This window comes from Acomys russatus, chromosome 1, assembly GCF_903995435.1.
Source record: "Acomys russatus chromosome 1, mAcoRus1.1, whole genome shotgun sequence".
Classification (NCBI taxonomy): Eukaryota; Metazoa; Chordata; class Mammalia; order Rodentia; family Muridae; genus Acomys; species Acomys russatus.
In genome coordinates, this window is record NC_067137.1 from 112,094,456 (window position 1) to 112,115,670 (window position 21,215).

At 47.1% G+C, this 21,215-nt stretch overlaps 1 protein-coding gene across 1 annotated transcript; it reads right to left on the minus strand.

The window, feature by feature from the left end:
- Nucleotides 1-13,182: 13,182 nt before the first annotated feature.
- On the minus strand, nucleotides 13,183-20,880 carry Serpina11 (serpin family A member 11). The gene is made up of 4 exons (XM_051150832.1): nucleotides 20,235-20,880; nucleotides 18,962-19,235; nucleotides 15,393-15,540; nucleotides 13,183-13,483 (listed from the first exon to the last, which is right to left on the minus strand). The coding sequence occupies exons 1-4, from the start codon at nucleotides 20,878-20,880 to the stop codon at nucleotides 13,280-13,282; spliced, it is 1,272 nt and encodes a 423-aa protein (XP_051006789.1). The 3' UTR covers nucleotides 13,183-13,279.
- Nucleotides 20,881-21,215: the final 335 nt, after the last annotated feature.

Genomic DNA, 21,215 nt, shown 5'->3' on the forward strand with positions numbered 1-21,215 from the left:
GGTCCTCCCAACTCCCACCTGGGAACACAGCCTGAGGGAGTGGGACACTGCCTAGTGGACCCTGCTAGCACTGTGCTCATTCCCTCTGCAGTTGCTTCCTGGTGTGAGAACTTAGGATCACATGCTTGCCTACCTGCAGCTTCTCCCAGGAACATCTCCACGATATTTAGCATGGCTTGGCTTTTGGGAATTAATCTGTTAGCCCTCTTCGTGTGGAGAGACACCGGAGAATGCTGTATTTTTATGTCTAAGGTCATGTTTTAGATGCAAAGGCAATATCCAGAAGATCTCTGCTTGGAGACTTTGCTTCCCTGCTAAGCATATGGGTCATCGGCCACCTGGGGCAAGACACTATGGATACTGTGACTTGTTTCAATGAGGGCTGCGAACCTCCCATTCTGAGGGCAGTTCTGAAACAACATCCAGAAGTGCTTCTCTAGACTCCGCCCCCAGATTGTGACAGTTGTCACTGACCTTCAGCTTGTTGGGTTCTAGAATCATCTAGTAGTTGAGCTCTGAGCACACCTGTGAGGGGTTTCTATATTAGCTTAATTGAGCTGGAAAAACCCACCCTGACTGCTGGCTTGCACCATGCCATGTGCTGGGGGCTTGGATTATACAACAAGGAGAAAACAAGCCACGCCTCAGTGTTCATCAGTCTCTGCTTCCTGATTAGAAACAATGTGCCCAGCTGCTTCCTCAAGCTCCTGCCGTCATGACTTTCCCATCACTATGGATTGGTACCATCAAATTGTGAACCAACATGAACTTGTCTTTCCCTAAGCTATTTTTTTTTTCAGGTATTCTGTTACAGGAATGAAAAAAGGAACTGGTGCATAAAGTAATAAAAAAATCCCTGCACTGACACATGTGAACGAAGCAACAAAGACACTGTTTGCACATCTTCCTGTAATAGCACATGAAGTACACACAGGGAAGGACGCACATGCCTATGAGTCTCTGGGTGCCTCAGAGCCCTGGGGTTACAAAGTCTTACTCTAAGGAGGTTTCAGACTAAGCAGCTCATTCATAGATTGACATTCTCCACACACTGCTGCAGCTCTTTACTCTTCTGCTAATCTTGGCATCAGCGAGGCCACCAGCAGAAAGGTGGCCCGTTATCTGCAGTGCTTGTCTCCCATCAGTGCAGGAAGTGTGACCCTCACCTATGTCTTGGCTGACGCATTTCCCATGGCTGCCAAGAGCACCATCTTGGCAATTCAGTTGCCAGGAACATTTACCATATCTACTCTCTTTCTTCCACAGGTGAGCACCACCTTGAAATGGGCCCCTGGAGGACAGGCAAACATCACAGTAAGCTTCATAAGCTTCATATGGTCCATGTGGCATGGCAATCTGGCTTCTGGATGCCCCCCACCACCCTACAGCAAGGAAATGCCCATTTCTTCAGTGGGTGATCTCTGAATTTGTGATCTTTGCGATGAGCAATAACACACACACACACACACACACACACACACACACACACACACACACCACATGCTTATGAATTTAGCAGTTGGCACTTAATTTGTAAATCACACCTACTCTGCCTCTGAGGCTTGGGGAAATGGCCAGAACCTCAGTAGAGGCAGAAGAGACATGTGTAGTACAAGAAAAACAAACAACAACAACAACAACAACAAAAAACCCCCATTAAGTTGGCCTAAACTGCCAATGTCTGATCCAGATGCCAACAAGTTTCGTAACTGACAACCACCAACATAGAAATGCCTTGTTCCTGGGCCCAACCAGCAATAATCTTGGCACCCTTGTAGCCCAAGGAACCGTGAGAGACACACACATTTGAGCAGTCTCCACAGGACAAGCCCACCTTAAATGACAGTCTGGTTTGTCAACTGTAGAGATGACAAAGTGGCCTCCTCGAAGAAACTATTGCCACTCGTACTAGGGCACCAGTGTTATGGTACGCTGGAAGCTAGGTGCCCTAAGAGCATGGGGCTCTGACTGAATAGAACCAAACCTCCTGCAATGAAGACAGAAAGACGCTGGGATTTAGCTGAAGCCTCCTCGTTCGAGCCACAGAATATTCCTAATCCTAAATGTGCCATTTAACTAAAATAACACACCTCTTAACTGTCTAATTAAAGTTTATTATTATTATTATTATTATTATTATTATTATTATTATTATTATTATTATTATTATTATTTTCTTAGCAAGTCAATATTAAGACTTACGATTTCATGTGGCTGATGTAAGACTTGAAGCTAGGCCTTAGGGTACACATGTAGTGCAGTCTCACTGTTTGTATTTTAGTTTTTATGTATATGGGTGTTTTGCCTGCACATATGTCTGTGCATGTCTTGTGTGCCAGGTGTCCATGGAAGCCTGAGAAGGGCTTTGGATTGCCTGGCACTGGAGTTACAGACAGTTGTGAGCCACCACGTAGGTGCTGAGGACACACTCTCTTCTGCAAGAGCAGTCAGTGCTTTTGACTGCCGAGCTATCCCTTCAGCGCCTGCCTTATCCTTTTTAGATACAAAGTCTCAAAGGTATTATTCCTGCAGGTCAGGTGGATCCACTTTTCTGTGTGCCGGGAAAGGGGTGTGTTTACTCACTTCCGTGCATCCCACAGCACCTGATACCAGCCCCTTCAGGGCAAAGGTATTTGTTAGCAGAGAACAAAAAATATTCAGGTGGAGAGGGAAGTTATGCTGGAGCTGGGAGTGGAGAACTTGCCACAGTTGTCTCGGTGTGGTCAAGACTGGCTATAGTTGGCTGTGGTTGGAAGGTGAGATGCTTCATCCTCTGCACAGAGAGGGAAGAGCTGGGACTTCTTGACCGGAAGGGAGCCTTTAGAAGAAGTTCCTTTCTCGTTACAGTGTAGCAAGAAATAACAACACAGGCAGAGGATAAGAATGGCCAGGAGAGGAGACCTTATCTTAGGGGGAGGAAACAGCAGGTCATAAGAAATAGTTACTTAGTGTTGCCTTCCACTTCCTGTCCTTCTGCCCAGCTGATTGGCTAAACAGCGCTTTATTGACAACTGCTACACTCACTCAAGGCATTCCTCCACAATTTAGACTTTAAAAAAAAAAAAAAGGAACAGATTAGAGAAGTCAAGAACGATAGGCCAGAACTGTAGAGGATGCTCATGGGATTTCAGTAATTGTGAAATTACACTGGGACCAGTCATTAGAGCCCTCTTGATGCCCATCTCCTGTGGGTATGAGGTGAGCGTGCACAGTACACAGAGAGGGCTTAATTGGGGTTTGTTTGTGCCCACATGAAAAAAGGAGAAATGTGGAGAAATGCGCGTGTTGGTTGAGTGAGTCTGACGATGGGTAAAGATGGAAGCATGACCATGAAAGTGTGTGTCTGCAGTGCAGTTCCGGGAACATTGGAGGGGGAGGGGCAGAGCCAGGAAAGATCTACTCTGGGGAATGATGGAAATTACAGGTGACCTGAAGAAGGACGTGTGTGGTAAAGTGTGACAGCAGGCAGTAGAAAAATCCCTGGGGACTTTTCTAAACAGACAATGCAAGTGTTATGTTTTGTGATGGGGGTTATTGAGAAGAAGCTGAGATAGAAAGTCTGAGTGTGTGTGGAGAAACCGGTTCAGGCCGGATGATTAGAGAAATCAGCTGTGAGGGAGTGAGCCAAGGTTCACACTGGAAGGGAAAACATGCCAGGCAGGGGGGTGACATCATGTTGAAAGGCCACACGGTAGGGAAAAGCTCTCTTCAGGACCTACAAGAAGATCCTTGTAGCTAGGGGGACAAAAAAGAAAAAAAAGAAAAAAAGAAAGAAAAAAAGAAAAGAAAAGAAAAGAAAACCACATTGCCGGGGGAGGGGGGGAGGCGAGAACCGTTAGGAGATATTGTTGGATAAAATGAAGTCAGAATATCACTACTTACTGTGGATCAAAGTGCCATATGGACTCTTCAGACTTAAAAGAAAACCTACTAAGAACTGGCTCTCCTGTGTCTTTGGCTGCTGAGCTTGGGATCAGGCCAGATGGCAAAGGAAAAGGTTATGCGAAGGAATCACATCTGTTTTCTCAGATGCAGCAGTGAGGACCGAGTCTGGAGCTGAGAGACTATAATGATTTGTGTAACTGCAGCTTGTCTTGGCTCATTCTTAACCCACCTCTTTCTCAGTTTATTCTCAATAGAATATCTTAGTGGCCCCACCTGCAGGAGAAATGCAGACCGTGATTCCCCTTCCTCCATCGCTATTGTCCCTGCCACCCTCATGCCCTCCATGGTTTATTGCCTGCTCTCTGCCTCCTGGGTCAGAGGTCTTAAGTCTTCAGAGTGTCATTGTTGACACAGTGGAACCCTTATGAGGAAGGGTCTAATGAGAGATCCTTAGGTCACTGAGGTCCTGCTCCTGGACAAGGGTTAAGATTCTTCTGGCAGACCTGATTGGTTCTGTAGAGGTGAGCAAGCCTGGCAGCTTTGTAGCTTTTCTGGGTTTCTTTGGGGCAGTGTGAACCCCTTTTTCCTTTACATATATTTCCCTATTATATTGCAATCTGTCAGAAGGACCTTGGACCTCCAGCTGAATAAACCCAACGCCCTCCCTCTCTCTCTTAAATATCTTACCTTAGGCAAACTGCTATACTCATAAAAACAGTTAGATGGAGCTAAGGAGATGGCTCATTGTTAAGAGCATTGACTGCTCTTCCATAGGTCCCCGGTTCAATTCCCAGAGCCCACATCACCATCCACAGCCATCTGTGACTTCAGTTCCAAGGGATCTGGACACCCTCTTCTGGCCTCTGTGAGCACACACATGTATGTCTCTGGTACACAAACACACATGTGGGCAAAGTTCCCATATACATTAAAACAACAACAACAAACAGCCTCCCAATTTGGAACATGGCTACAGCCCCCACATTTAAGGTAAGTCTTCCTACCTACTTAGGCCAGAGCCTCCCTCACAGACATTACAGGCTTCTCTGCAAGCTGCTGCTGGAGGTGTGGAGCTCACAACCCCAACATCACAGTCACCTCCAGCAGGACCATCAGGTGCATGCTTAGCTTAGAGGTGGATGTGACCTCTGTGGACCCCTGAAACTGCACAATCAGGCACCAGTGCCTGGAAGTGGAGTCTCGTGGCAAGAGAAAGCAGCAGGTTGCAGAGCCTGGCTGAGTAAGGACCAAGGTACCTGGCTTTCCCTAAGCCAAAGGGACGGCCTGGCAGAGGCCACATCTTTACCCCAGTCACCTTTTAGTGAACTTTGATCTCTCTGCAGAGGAGATCTGTCTCAAGTCTCATCCCTTTGTGTAAACCACGCCTCTCACAGAACACCTGGATTCTTGTCTTCTCACCTGACGAGGCCTGCTCTCTGGTCAGGGTCTATCTGATTATGTGGTAGATTATGTGCTACTGAGACTGAAGATCTGCCCCACCCCTGCTCTGCCCCTGACTCCATTGCCCACCCGACCCCCTTGAAAACACACACACACACACACACACACACACACACACACACACACACACACACACACACACACACCACGGCTTCTGCGTTTGACCTCAGAGTTAATTTTGCTCTTGAGATTTTTTTTTTTTTCAAACTCTAGCCTTCCTGATAGCTTCAAGCAAACCAGCTGGCCAGCACTTAGAGGTCTCTGTTTATTTACTAAGCTGCCCTTTCATTAGTGAATGCTGGGCTTGCCCATGGGCTTCCAGCCTTGCCCAGACAGGAGTTGGAACTTTATTACTCAGCTGCCATCAAAGTCAGAGCATTTGGCCAAAGACCATGCGCTCTCTGTTGTCTTCGACCAAAACCCAGCCAGCAGGTGTGGTGTGGTGTGTGTGTGTGTGTGTGTGTGTGTGTGTGTGTGTGTGTGTGTGTGTGTGAAAAGGGGGTGGGGGGAAAGCACTGAAGTTGGGGGATATGTGTATATGTGTTTTGCCTGCATGCATGCTGCATATACTATGTTCCTGACACCAGAAGAGGGCATAAGATTCCCTGTAACTGAAGTTACAGATGGGTGTGAGTCACCATGTGCTGGGAATCAAACCCAGGTCCTCTGGAAGAGCCGTGGTGATCTGCACTAGATTGCCTTGTCAATACCACAGCATGGGTGGGGTGGGGGTACATGAGGTTCTACCCCTAACTGAGGAGATTTTGTCATTTAATGGCTGCTAGGGAATCATTTTTCTTCAGGGATGTAGCCGTTGTGGAGTTGCTTATGTTTCAGTAACTAGCACCCGCACCCAAGCATGCTCATTCCTATAAGCAGCTCTAGGTAAACCCAATGGGGCATACAAGAAAAAGTATGAAAGTTGGAATGGATGCTTTGGGAAAAAAGGTTCCATAGGAAGTGGGAATGGGATGAAAGAGGGGAACAGAGAGTGACTATGATCAAAATACATGGTATACATGTATGAAAGTGTAAATACGAAGCATGTAGTTACTCAAGAAAAATGTGGAATGGCCAAAGATCTTTGACCAACGCGCTCAAACTGACATCTATTGCCTGATGCCTTGTGCTGGTGAAAGACTCATAAGAGGGCTAAGGGCATGGCCAAAACACGTTTTTTGTTTGTTTGTTGGTTGATTTTTTGAGACAGGGTTTCTCTGTGTCCTGGACTTATGTGTAGACCAGGCTGGCCTCTAACTCACAGTGATCTGCCTGCCTTTGCCTGCCTGAGTGCTGGGATTAAGTTACCTCAGGTTTAAAAGGTAAGATGGACGTGGACTGTTCTAGTATAAGACAGGAGCAGTGTCACCCATGGATGTTGTGGAACTATGACTTGGGACTTCAAGGAAGATCTTCCATCCATCTCAGACCTCTTCTCCACCCTGTGGGAGCTGTCAGGGGCAGTGCAGTTCTGATCTGTCATCAAATCCTCCTGGTGGCAGAGCGGATTTCTTTAAAAATTAGGCAGATTTTGCCTTTTGCTTCATGATAAACCAGGATTTGACACAGAAACTGTGCTTTTAATGAGTCACCGTAGAATAAACCAATGCCCTGCTTAGCTCGAGGCCGAGTCAGGCTCTGGCATTGATCGTGGACTAGAAGCTAAGTGATTTTCTGTCAGCTGTGTTGTCTGTCTGTCTGTCTGCTTATAGAGAGCCCTTGTCTTTCTGCAGAGAATGGTCTAAGAAGGGTGAAGACAGCCTATGCTGTGGTCACAGGGCCCCACTGATACCTCATTTCCTCTGAGATGGTATGGAGAGATGACCAGGCCACAAGGCAGGAACCCTCTGAAGGGAATTCCATCTGACCCATGCAAAAGAGGACCAAGGGGGCGTCTTTTCCTCTTGCACAGTGAAACAACACCCAGAGAGCTCCCTCTGTGTGGAATGGGCTATCTCAACTTATCAAATCGGCTGAGTCTGAGTTGCGTCTCAGAGTTATGAGCAATTACCACTCTGTGGTTTAGGAAACAGCCAGTCACAGGCATTAGCTTCCAAGTCCCGACAGGACAGACAGGCTGGTTTAATGGATGATTGGTGCGATAGCTGAGCTGAGGCACCACATGTTCATTGCTCACAGTTCTGGCGCTGGGCAGTTTCAAGGCAAAGGTGAGTGGGTGAGTGGACCGCCCCTCCCCAGGGCACTGTTAAAGTCTGTGAAAATTGCTATGATTGCTAATGACAACTCTGCTTGTACAGAGTCAGCACTCCTTTTGATGTCTGTTTTTTTTTTTTTTTTCTGTACATAAGCAGACATGTTTGGGATGAGGCAACCTGATTTCCTAGTTGGCAGCTGTTAAACTGTCCCTTGTCACACTGGCTGTCTTGAGCAAAGGACTGGCAGTCTAACGGCTAGCTTTACTGACCTTCCTGAACATTCTACGTAGTCCTTGAGATGGCTCTACAAAGACTGAAGGAAGCTGATTTCCTTGGCTTGCAAAGGTGTAGACCCTGCTGCACCCCCAACCCCTCCCCTTGACCCCCGCCCCCCTGCCCTGCCCCATAACCATTTTTGCTCTGACCATAGAGCTTGTACTATTCCACTGGGATTGTGGTGACTGGTAATAGGAGGTAAGATCACCACTGGTCCAAAAATCAACTCCATAATGACTATAAGTGGCATTCAGAGGCAGGTCTTAATTGGTTCCGAGCACAACTTATCAAGAATTGTGACTTCTTCTAAGAGCCAAGGCTGCTGTGACTGGCCCAAACAGTTCATCCTGCTGGGTGTGCAGGCTGCTTGGGCTTACTCACACACATTCTGGGGGTTTCCCCTTTACTGCTCACCCCCGGTGCAGCATTTGGCCTTATAAGAAACCTCTGCGCAGTGAGCTTTTCTTCCTGCTTCCAGGAGTGCAGCCTGAGCTGGTAGCACAGGGAAAGAATCTGCAGATGGCAGAGAAGTGTCTATGGTGGGGGTGTCAGCTGCCTGGCCGTGGAAGGAGCAACAGGACAAAGAGATGACAAGAGTCATGGAACTGACGCTGAAGAAGGTGGCAAAGGCTGTAAAGAGCCAGAGAGGAGACACAGTGGGCCCTAATCACCAGAGGAAATTGAGAGCGCTGCCAACCATCCACACTCATGATTGGGCACTGAAATACACCTTTTACGTGGAGCAGAAGGTGCTGGTTCACTAGGCCAGCCCGGACTGGAACACTTTGGGCACTACTACCTGCTGCCTCTGCCTGTCTACTGTTGCCACCAAAGGCTGGGAGGAAATGAAAGATGCCAGACCAACATTTGGGCTTCTTCCTGTCTACCCATGATGTCTGCCTGTCAGGGTACGGTCAAAGGACCCCATCACGAAGGTGCTTGCAGATCTGGCACCAGATGGGCCCCACCCTGTCATCCTCACCACAGTGAGGGCAGAGGTAGAGAGGAAATCCTGGTGTCTCTTGTTGTAGGGGCCAGGTCTATCCACTGGGCCCTGCCACCATGATCTAGACATTTCTGAAAGGCCTACTTTCTGGTGCCATCATGCTAAGGCCTTTTGGCTTTTTGGCAGCATATAGATATTCACTCCACAGCAGGGATGAAGGAACAGCTTCTTGATCTGTCACATTTGAATTTTCTTCTTGTGTTCCTTGACTGTGAAGCCCTGGCCTCAGCATCTTGGTGCAGCTCCGTGTGCCTGCTGCCAGTGCGCACTCTAGCCCACAGTTCCATGCAGCCAGAGACTCTCAGCAGGCCTCCCTCTTGGTGGGTGGGTGGGTGGAGCAGGTTGATGGAGTATACTTTCATCCTGCCTGCTCAGTCCCAGCAGCTGAAACCCTGCTGCGTTGTTGAAATTTGAGGCAGCCATGGGCAATTTTGTTCCTCCTCTTTGGTCTTCCCAAATTCCCATGTGCCCATCAGCCTGGGACTCTATCCAGGTTTGGACTGCACAGTATCTCTTTAAGATCAGCCCCTCCTCTGCGATCATTAACACAATCTCTTCCTCCTCCACAGCCTGTTCTTCAGTTTTCCTGTGTCCTTGCTTCCTTCCCCTTCCACTGATACATGCTTAGCCATGCCCGTGCCCTGGTCACTACTGCAACGCCTATAGTGATGTATATAGGACAAGCTCACACACAGAGCCTGCTGGGAACATCCCCTCACAAGACAAAAACATGCTGGGCCTCTGTCACCCACAACTGCGAAGGCTTTGTGACTCATCATGCTTAATACGTTTCTTCCCTCCATAGTCACCCAAGTGCGTGCTGTATCTTAGCTGCTAGAGTGGCAGCAATTCGTGATGTATTTGGTAGTAGCTCTCCTACCCAGAAGGACCTCAAAGACGCAGACAGGAAAAGCCATGATCATGGCACACACACACACACACACACACACACACACACACACACCGCTATAGTAAGTGCCATGGAAATGCAGTGTTCTCAGAGTTCAGTGCATGCGACTTATATTGTGTGGTCTCGGTAGAGACATTCCTTTTAATAAGACAAAGTCTACACAGGCACTCTAAAACCCACAGGCTAATAGTGGAACATAACAATGCAACAAACAAGTGAATCACCCAATTCTTCCCTCTAATCCAGCTGTGGGGCACCTCTGCAGAGTAGCCTCCGTGTTCGTGAGACACTGCCATGTTGGTCTCCTTCTTGAAGTAGTTTTCATAGATAGGGTCAAGTTTTGGAGAGTTCAGACACAGTGACCAGAAATGTTGCGACTAGTTTGATTAAATTCTACCAAAACGAGGGCGACTTCACTAGCCAACATCACCTCAGTTCACAGCTACACATGGTGCGTGATGCAGGCTGATTATGTCATCGGGAATCACAAAGAGAATCGGGGCCTATGATACCCACTTAGAATGGCAGCTGTTAAGAAAGCAAGCAACAACAAATGCTGATGGGTTGTTGGGAGAACATAAATTGGTCCAAACGCTAGGGGCATCATCACTATGGAGGATCTTCAAAACACTGACAGTGCTCTAGAGAGACTAAGTCAATATACCAAGATGCTCGGGCCTGTGTCTATTTAATGTATGATTTACAGTAGCTGAGAGATAGGATCAGCCCGGGTGTTGGTGTCTATTTAATGTATGATTTACAGTAGCTGAGAGATAGGATCAGCCCGGGTGTTGGTGAACAGGTAAGCAGACACTGTGCTACACATACAGAATGGAGTTTTATTCAGCTCTAACGAACAGTGAAAATATGTTATTTGCTGGAAAATGGATGCAACTGGAGATTAATATTTTAAATGAAAAATTAAAAAACAGACTCAGAAAGACAAATATATTTTCTCTTGTGGGCCCTAGAATTTTTTGTAGGTACATACAATCATATAAATATATGTCTTTTAAATTATATGTGCAATAAAAGCAGAAGGGAAACTAGAGATAGAGACTAACAGGAGAGTAACGGGGGGGGGGGGCGGGGGAAGACTGCAGAGAAAGGGCGGGTGAATATGGTCAACATACTTGATGTGCTTGTAAAATACTTCTATGTGAAATTCAACACTGTGCACAGTGCATATATGTCAACAAAAGAAAACCACCTAGAAGAAATCACTATAATGCCAAGATATAAAGGAGAATTACCAGGCAATGTGACTGTTGCTGCAAAGGAGCTCTTCCATGAGTTTGCTTCTTCTTTTCTCTGTCCTCTCCGCTGTCACCATCAGGATGGTACAGGGTCTTTGTGTGCCTTGTTTCCCTAGGACCGTGAGCCTTCCTCTGTCACAAGAGCCCCTCCTGCTCTCCTCCCTCACTGTAGACTCTTGTATTTTTGCAGAGACCAGATGTCATCCTCATCAGTGTCTGAAGGAATTTGTCCCTTAGACAACCCTGAAGGACATGTCGATGTGCAGTGACATGGGTGTGTTAACCTCCTCACCATGGAAGAAATCCCACTGCCGTGGAAGTTGGTTTTGGCAGGGCAGGAGCAGTGGGTATGGGCTAACCTGGACTAAAACACACTGGAGATCTATTGCATATCTTGGGGTGCTTGCCCTGCTTCTCTGATTCACCACAATTATAATCTTCCTGTATAAGACCTGCAATGCCCAAACATCGTTATTCCTGATAAAGATCGACAGGAACAAACTCCCGAGCACCATCGTCTTCCACTGCCCACAGAGCTCCCTGGAGACAGTCCATCCTGTGTAGTGGTTTCAGAGACTCTCTGTCCCCTGGTGACCTTCACAGGAGCTGCCTGCCCTGTCTCATCTGACTTTGTAAGCCGGGAAGGAAAATATGACCTACCGATGAGAGAATACAAGGTGTGCTTATGATGTTCTCTGCCAAGGTTGCAAAGTTTTCTCGGCATTCTGGGTGTTTGCTTCTCAGGGTGGGCAGTGGTGTCTAGGAAATGCCCCCACTTCTGTGCAGGGTTATTCACTCCCTCTGATATCTTCTGCCCTGATGAGGGGGGCAGCAGGCCCTTCAGTCCTATGTCACCCCATTCTGATGCATTAAGAGTGTTGACCACATGGGCATGCCCCCATAAAAACTTAAGACAACTTACTAATTTGAATAGCGAATAAGAATTAATGTTTTGGTATAGGTATGTCCCAAATATTTCATGGGGAACACTTACCTAAGAAGGTTACTTAGTCTGCCTAAATTTCAGATTTACTGAGGCACTCTGTGATGTATTTGGTGAACAGGACTCCTCTGTTCAACTAACCTAGGTGGCAGAGCGCCAGCTAAGTGGTTAGATTCTCTCGTCAATGACACCCTATAACCGGCAGGGGACAGTATGAGCCTTTGCTGATGGGCAAGTAGACATGGGATTGTCATCTTCCCCTCCCATTGCATCTCTCTAGATGGCAGGCGTGCATTAAAAGGTAGTTGGAATTCCTGTTATCTGACTGCATTTCAATCTCTATGAGAAACACCTTTCCCCTCAAATATGAAGTGAACCAGTAATATTGCCCACTAATCTTACCACAGATAATATGGAAGCCAGGGCACTTCCCTGCCCAAGCTACTCCGATATCATATAACTCCAAGTAACTCAAGCCGTTTATTGATATTCACGCTGGCTGTCCAGAGTCCAGAGCTGGATTGAGAACTTGAGTTTAGGACGTTTGACTGAGGGTGCAGAACCATAGCCTAAAATGCCAGCCAAGGCTCTGGATTTATCACTACTCTACTTGAAACATCTGGGAAGTGGGGCCAGCCTAAATGTCCATCAACAGATGGATGGGTCAAACGGGTGTGGCGCATATCTCAATGGAGTTCTATGCAGCTGTAAAGAGAAATGAAATAATGACATTTGCAGAAAAGTGCATGGAGCTGGAATTAATTGATGTTTTAAGAGAGCTAGCTAGAGCAAAAGAAAAAAAAAACCATATGTTTCCTTTATACACAGAGCCTAGATTTAAACTTACACATATGCATGAGTACATATAAGTATGAATGTATTCCACATGTTCATCCCACTGTCCGAGATTTTGACCTACATCCCACCCGACCCTTTTGGCCCTATTCAGCCCTGGGGCCACCCCTTGCCGCTGAGTCTCTTCTGCTTCTTGAATTCAACCTCCCATGTTGTTAGATCAATGATGATGAGGTTGGTCCCTTCTCACGTCCTTTTTCTTCATGGCACATGGCTTGAAGCCCCTGCCCCAGATCCAGCCTCTTTTAAAGGTGGCATGGCGGGAAGACATCACTTGGCTTGTTCATTCCCATGTGTCCTTGGTGCATTTTCCTGTGTCCTTTACACTAAGGCTCTTCAGCAAATATAGGCAATGGAAGTGGCAGGTTTGAAAAGATCATGGAGTGACTGACTAGAAGTTGCCCTGGACATTGCTCTCCTGTAAGCATGGCTCATGGAACTTTGCACAACCAAATTCAGATTTATTAGAACCTCAGCACAGGGGTCCTGCCATGCCAGCTTGGTTGGCCTTCCTGTGACCTCCCACCACAGTTACCCAGCAGCTGGGTTGACCACTTTTCCCATGAAGAGCAGACTGTGGGTGGTCACCTCCCAGAGAAGAAGCAGGAAGGGCCTGTTAAAATGGGCCTGTGGGGCTGACGTCATGTTGAGGGATGGCGGCTGGGAAAGGAGGGCAGAGGCAGCTGCGGCCTCAGTTCCCTTCTCATTCATGTCCACTACGGCCTTGTGTGACACCTAGGAGAGAAGACAGACAGAGTCAGCACTCATCCATGGTTCTGAGGGCAGATGCCACCTTCCCCAACCCTTGGATGATGGTTTAGAGCCTGATCAGGCCCCTTGGATCCAGCCTGCCTAAGAAACAACCCCAGCTTCTATGTGTTACCTCCATACCTCTGTACTGACTCTCTCTCCCTAGGCTGAATCGCCTGACAAGAGGACGCCTCAGCTCAGCTAAGCAGCCATGTGCCGCATGGACTCAAACCCAGCATCCACCTCTGGGAGCATTTCTCAGCATGCAGGTACGCAGGACACAGGCTTCTTTGAGCGCCACCCACCTTCTCTAAACTCCCTCTGCCTTCTCATCTTAAAAATGGACAAAAAAATCAGGTTCTAAATGAGTTGGGTGGGATTGAGCCCCATGTTGCCCTAAGCACAGAACAGCAAAAGTCTCGTTTTCACACAACTTCCTAGCAAGAAAGGACTCTGTGGCTTCAAAAGAAGTTGGTAAAATGGCCTTGATGAGTTGTTTTGTTTTGTTTTGTTTTTTGTTTTTGTTTTTTTGTTTTTTGTTTTTTGTTTTTTTTTTTTTTACCTCCAAACGTGTTTATGAAAGGGAACTGTGGCGGGCAAGGTCACTCACTATAGAAAGTTCCTTGAAATCTTTCATTTTCTTCTTGTCCACCACTGCACACCACACAAGCTCACATGCAAACGCTCACACATACACACATTCCAAAGCACATACAGGCATACCTTATGCACACATGCCCAGACACAAGTCCACATCCCTGCTGCCTTGGTTGTGCATTTAGCTCTCAGCTGGCCCCTCCCAGATACAAGACAGAGTCCATCCCTTGCAAGGTCCTAACATGAGACCTGCTGTGAGCAGCCATTATATAGGCCTGTGGAGGATGGAAGGGTTAAGGGCCACTGCATATTTCTCTTGTCTTCTTCTTCTCCCCCAAGAGAGGGATTTTTTTTTCCTTTAACACCCATCCTGGAAGAAGTCACAGGGAACAGATCTTCAGCCAGTGTTGCACAGCAAGCTGCTTCTAGGATGCACTGTCCGCTAGCGATGGGCCTTGTCGAATGCAGTCCTCCGAGCAAAGTGGCGGCCATTTTTATCAGACCATTTGTTTGTGTCTACAATTGGGCTTGTTGATCATTGACATCCCCTCACAGAAGGAGGAGTCATCCAGCTCCTTACCTCGCAGCCATTTGTACACAATTCTATTTGCATGTGGGTTGGGGTCTCAGGAAGAATATTTGGCTGAGGGAGGTTGACTGAAGAAGAGTTCTGTCTATGCTGAGTGAAGAGTTCCCAGTACAAGCCGATTTGGGGTGGGTCATCATTCTCCTGCCAGTAATCCCTCACCTATCCCCTAGAAGTAAGCCTAATGAAGTTAGTGGGTGAAATTTCCCTAGGGTGAAAGTGTACTTTGGTTTGTTGTAGGGCCTAATGAAGAATGGGCAGATATTATTAACATCCTCTCTGTGAAGGAATTCTCACAATAAGCCTCTGCTATGGTAATGCACTGGGATGTAGGGGATGCTTGTTACTGTAGAATGCTGACAGCTACACCTCCTGTTCACACTATTCCTTTTTATGGCTGTAACAAAGACAGATAGCATTCCTGATGCTCGAAGAGGAATTATTTTAAAGAATGCTATTCCCTCACCTGGCATAATTCTGGCTCTGTGAATGACCTCAAGTGAGCACCTGTTCTACTCAGAACCCTAGGTTCCTCTTCTGACTAGATCTAGGGAAGGGAAGCTGGAAATGGAGTTATCCATGAGTAGGATCTGTAAAGACTGTGTGTTGGAAAGTCAGTCTAGGAAAAGGACTGGGAACCTTGGTTTTCCAATGCACTTTATATGGGAAGAGAAGTACCCCTCCTCTCCATGTCCACATCCCATGTCTTACCCTGGAGACAGTTTTGTTGAGTTGCCCCATGACTCCTGATAGGTCAGCTTCCTTGTCAGTCAGGTGGCTGAGACCAATGAGGGGCAGGATCTCTTCCAGGTTGTAGTCTGAAGAAATCGAAAACCTTGGCAGGTGCAAATCCAACAGACTGGAGAGAGAATCAGAGAAAAAGCATTGTTCGGTTGGGTGTTGCCTGTGTCCTGGCTGTTGGCAGTCTGAGCCGTGAGCAAGAGCAGGATGCCCTAGCCTGTGGGATGATCAGGCTTCCTGTGACATGATTTGCTGTGGTACTATTCCACTATCTCCCTCTACACAGACTTCACAGTGAATCACGGCTGGATGTGTGACGTTTCCTGGCAGACAAGTCTGTCTTAATCATCTTCTCTGTGTTTGGGGAGAGCTTTCTAGGTGCCAGGCACCAGCCAGAGTTTTGCAAGGCTGCACTCATTGAACCCACGTGATAGCAGGTAGAGAAAACACCATTTGCCTTCCCACCTTCACATCTGATTCATCAGCAGGTGCTTCAGCCTCAGTTTCTCAACTGTATCTGAAATCCATTCCTCACACTGCCCCAGTGCAAGCTGCCATCACCCTCCTCCACCAGCCCAAGCTTTTCTGGAAAATGGCATAGAAGTGCTCCCCCTCCCCCTCACCCCATGCCAGGGCTGCTGCAAGCATCTTAAGCGGCAGTTTTTAACCTATGGGTCACAGCCCATTTAGCAAGCCTCTATCTCCAAAAATATTTACATTACAATTCATAACAGTCAGTTGCAAAATTACAGTTATGAAGTAGCAACAAAAATAATTTTATGGATCGGGGTCACCACAGCATGAAATATCACATTAAACTGTATTAAAGGGTCAATGCTTTAGGAAGGTTGAGAACCACTGATCTAGAGGGAGGGTTCAGGTGTCCTGAAACCAGAGACCGATTCTTCTGTCCTTATCATCAGACTGTCATGTCCTATGTGGTGAATGTAGAAGAAATTTCTTCCAACTCAGAGTAAGTCTACCCCTCTTCTGCTATGATTATGTTTTTTCCTTATTCGATTGCAAATTGCCTGGACTCTGTAAAATTGGCTAGTTAATTACCAATCCCCTTAGGAACATCTCACTTGCAGAGAATTCTGTTTAGATTACAGTTATGGTCAGCCCACTGTGGGTGGGGCCATCCCTGCACTGCTGGTCCTGGGTACGATAAGAAAGCAGGCTGAGCAAGTCATGATAGAACAAGCCAGTACACAGCACCCCTCCATGGCCTCTGCATCACCTTCTGCCTCCAGGCTCCTGCCCTGTTTGGGTTCTTGTGCTGGCTTCCTTTGATGATGAACAGTGATGTGGAAACGTAAACCAAAACCAAACCAAACCACCACCAACAAAAACCCATTCGTCCATAAGTTGTCTTTGGTGCAGGTGTTTCATCACAGCAATAGTTACCCTGACTAAGATATCCTTCCTGAGAGAAAAATCTCCTGGTCCAGAAGATTATAAGGTCCTCCCTCCTGCAGTGAGGTACAGGGGGCAGCTCATCATGAAGGAGCTGACTATACAGTTGGAAGCAGGGACTAACGGGAGCTGTACAGATTTGGGTAACGGCTTAGCCCTGACTTTTCCTCTTGACCACATCTCTCTCATCCATCCATCCATCCATGGGTGCTTTAATCTCTGCCCGAATATAAAGCATTCTTTCTTTACTAATGGTACTACAGTGTGGCAGGGTGCCGAGGGAGGAAAATATGTAGGTGTGAAGAGAGAATGGTACCTGCCAGGTTGTGCTGGGTTAAAAATGGCACCTGCATAAATCTAGGTCTGCTCTGCAATGGGTTATGGCAGAAATGACAGTGCCTATGGATGTGTTCATGCCTTAAGGACTGGGGGCTTCTGTGTCCTATCCTTTTGTACACTTCCCCTTGGAATTCTGAGCTACCACATAGCAATTTCAATTACACCGAGGGACTCTCTGAAGCCAGCCTTGTGTGGATAAAAAGAAGCCTGCTTTTCCCTAACCCTTTCAGCAGTTAAGCCAGCCCAGGCCCCAGGAACACAAGCGAAGGAACTAACTGACTTCCGTCACCTCCCCATATGACCCCAGAGGATGAGAAATGCCCAGCTGAATCCATTTGATGAAGAGATCCAAGTTTGGGCTGGCCCGTTTTGCCACAAAGAACTATAACTCACAACCAGATTCCATTCCAGATCATTCCATAAAGGCAGATTTCCTCCAAGAAGGCATTAGCTAGCCAGTGAATTGGGGATTAAAGAAACTCGATAAAGCTAAAATTGAGGTTGGGAAACTAGAAACCAGTTGTAAGGAAGATGGCAGGGGTTAGATTAAGGGTTGTTGGAAGGAACCTCCCTCCCTCCCACCCTCTCTCCCTCCCTCCCTCTCTCCCTCCCTCCATCCCTCTTTCCCTCCCTTCCTCCTTTTCCCACTTTCTCCTTTCCTCCTTTTCTCCCTTTTTCCCTTCATCTCTTCTTTCCTTATTTCTCTCAGTTTTTTTTTTTCTGGTTGAACCAGAACCTTATGCATGCTAGACAAGTAGTCTACAGCTGACCTATATGCCCAGCCTACCCATCTGTTTTTTGTTGTTGTTGTTGTTGTTGTTGTGATTTAATGTTGAGATGGCGTCTTACCAAATCGCCCTTGAACACATTTGGTAACTAAGACAGGCCTTGATTTGTGATTCACCTGCCTCAGCCTCCTGAGTACCTGGGATGACAGGACTGCCCCACCAAGTCTGGCTTTGTTCTTGATACCTAATTATTTTTTAAAAGATATTTTAATAATAATAATAATAATAACAACAACAACAAAATACAAAATAGTTGAGTGTCACAATTGTGCCTAGTTATTTGGAGATTGAGATGTCTTTAGGTCTAGATAGATGTTTTGAGTTGATAGAGATGAGATACGATAGATATTGAGTTACATTCAGAATATTAGACTCACCGAGACAGAAAAATGTTTTCTTCAAGGTTGCCAAACAAAACCAGCCAAAACACTATGAATGTAACATGAATGTAATTCCTGAATGTTCTGTGGTTCTTTTGCTGTGTGTCGCTTGTTTTATGTAGGTGTAATAAGTATAGATGTGTATGTAAAAAATTAATAAAAATAAATTATTAAAAAATAATAGAACATGATTTTAAACATATGCACTGTTCTGTGGGAGTCTTGGTCATCTTTAATAATTGTTCTTATCTTATTTTTGACAGACTTAGCTATGTCATGGTGTTAAATTATTATGAAAAAGAAGGAAGTAAAAGAGAAAAGAGATTGGTCCAGAAGGGATTGAAAACAGCAGCGTAGAGAGCACTTACATTCTAGTTCCAGTCTAAGTACTTTAAACTAAGTACCGGGTCTGCCCCTCCCTCCACACTCCCATGCAATAGCTGCCATGTCCTTGACTTAATGTTTGAAAGAATCTGAGGCCCAAAGATGTGGGGAAACCACTGGCGATGTCTGATGTTGAGAGTGAGATAGTGAGGCAAACACAGCAGAGGGGCTCTTGATACTGGAGCTGATCAGACCTGCCCCAGTTGGTCAGGCAGCACCTCTGAGCACCCACCTGGGCAGGAACCGCTGGCCCCACCTTCTCAGTGTCTCTGGCTGGAGGGCAGCCTCTACCCGCTGCATCTTCCCAGGATCAGGGAGGACCAGCAGCAGCAGGGCGGTGCCGCTGTACTTGATCTGGAGGATGGTGCATGATGCCTCCTGGTCGTACAGGAACCTGTGCATTTCCTTCTGCCGCATCATGGGGATGTACAGCGGTGTCCTCTGGTCCAGGAAGAAGCTCTCCTGCTTCCGGGTCTGGTAGCGATCAAAGGGATGCTTCCACTTGGCTGAGAGAACAAAATCCGCAGAGCCATGAGCACATGGGCAAGGCAGTAACTTGGGGAGACATCCACAAGGCCACCCAGGGTGGTGACTTCCTCTGGAGTGTGTAAAGAGTAACAGGGCTCAAAGCCAGGAGGCCTGAGAGCAAGTCCCTGGGGCCAGTGACCTATGTTTCTGATGCACTAAGAGAATTTATCTACGAAGCAGACACAGGGTGGTCCTTCCTTCCTTGTACAAAGCATAATTTCTATCCTTTGAGAAACATTTGTTTTCATTTATAATGTATGAGTGTTTGGCTACCTGTAACTCTGTGTGCCATGTATATGCAGTGCCTAAGGAGGCCAGAAAAGGGTATCAAATCCCTTGTTATAGACAGTTGTCAGGAAATGGACCCAGGTCTTCTGGAAGAACATAAAGCAGTCCTAACCACTGAGCCCCCCAAAACACTATCTCAGGAATGAGTGAGAAGCCTGCATTCTTAGTAACATAATAGGCATCAATTGATCAGAGCGCCCTGACTTCCAGAGCCGTGAAGAGTGTGATCTGGGATTGACAGCCTGATTCGGACAGCACAACTCAGCTTATGTGGAAATTTGAGGTCAATTCTCTCTGACCCGATGCCTCAGTGGGCGCAAAGAACTTTAAGCTGGGCATGGTGGCCCATACCTGCAATGTCAGCAGTCAGGAAGCTGAGCAGAGGATCACTTACCCCTGAAGCCAACTCCTCAACTATTCATTCATTCATTCATTCATTCATTCCTTCATTCATTCTTTTACGCACCCATTTGAAGTAGGGTCTCTCTACATAATCCAGGCTGATATCAACCTGTAACATTCCTGCCTCCTCCTCCAAAGTTCTGGGGATGCAGCATTTTGAACTTTCTAGGAAGTTGTCCCTTAAACCCAGGCCAGGGGATGTGGGCTACACAACGGTAGGGGAACTGTCTTAGTCACTCTCTCTGTTACTTACAGAGAGGGCTGTGTTTATGTCCGAGAAGTCTCACCTTTGAAGAAGATATAGTTCGAGAGAACCATAAGGGTGTCATGGCTGAACTCCGGGAGGCAGCCCGCCACCTTCCCATAGGTCTGCTTCCTCACCAGGTCATTGATACGCTGCCCTGTGGCAGCTGCATCTGTAAAGTTGGCCGAGAAAGCCAGCGCTCCATACAGCTCTTTGGCACTGTCCAGAAAGCTCTGATGAGGTTTCAGCTGTCTGTCTAAGAACAGGGAATGTCCCAGTTTCAGTTCCAGTTTGGGGCTGGGCAGGTCAAGTGTGTGCAGAAGGCTCTGGAAGCCTTCGTGGATGTCGGCTGCTGGGGTCTCTGTGAGGTTGAAGCCCAGGCTTTCTAAAATTTGAGTCTGGGTGTCAGCATGTGCCCCAAGGGAAAGCAGAGCCACAGTGCTGGACAGGCTCACGGGGGAGAAGAGGATGTTTCCCGCTGCGTCCTCTGCTAGTTGCTTGTACAGCCGCAAAGCAAAATTAGTAATGGTGGGCGTGACCTTGTGATAGGCGGGTGCTGGTTCCAGGAGCTGGTGGCTGGGTGGCTGAGGTGCCCCCAGACTCTTATCTCCATGGGCATAAAATGGCTGACAATGGACAGAAAGCAGGGCCTTGGTTATCAGCAGCCATGGCCACACTGACCCCATCATCTGGGGGGGAAAAAACAATGGGGAACATATTAGCCTTCTCAGTAGGTGACACCATCACCCTTGGAGCTTACAATAAAGCTACCATCCATACCTAATCCCTTGCTGCAGAGAAGAGGGGGGCAACTGAGGCTCCAACAGAAAAATAAGTCCTGCAGTCAGCTTCCCTTCCTGTTCCTCCCTCCCTCCCTCCTTCCCTCTCTCCTCCCTCTTCCTTCCCTTTCCATCCATCCATTCCTTCTTCCCTCTTTCTCTCCTTTATTTCCTCTCTCCCTTTTCTTTTCCATTTTCTCCCACTCCTTTTTTTCAATTCCTCAATTCTCTCTCTCTTTTCTTCT

Excerpts from the sequence above, each read along its gene's own strand:
- Serpina11 (XM_051150832.1), bottom strand. The coding sequence starts at position 20,880 with ATGATGGGGTCAGTGTGGCCATGGCTGCTGATAACCAAGGCCCTGCTT. Across the intron at positions 15,541-18,961 it reads GGCCAGCGGTTCCTGCCCAG|TCTGTTGGATTTGCACCTGC; the intron begins GTGGGTGCTCAG and ends TTCTCTCTCCAG. Across the intron at positions 13,484-15,392 it reads TCAACAAAACTGTCTCCAGG|GTGTCACACAAGGCCGTAGT; the intron begins GTAAGACATGGG and ends CTTCTCTCCTAG.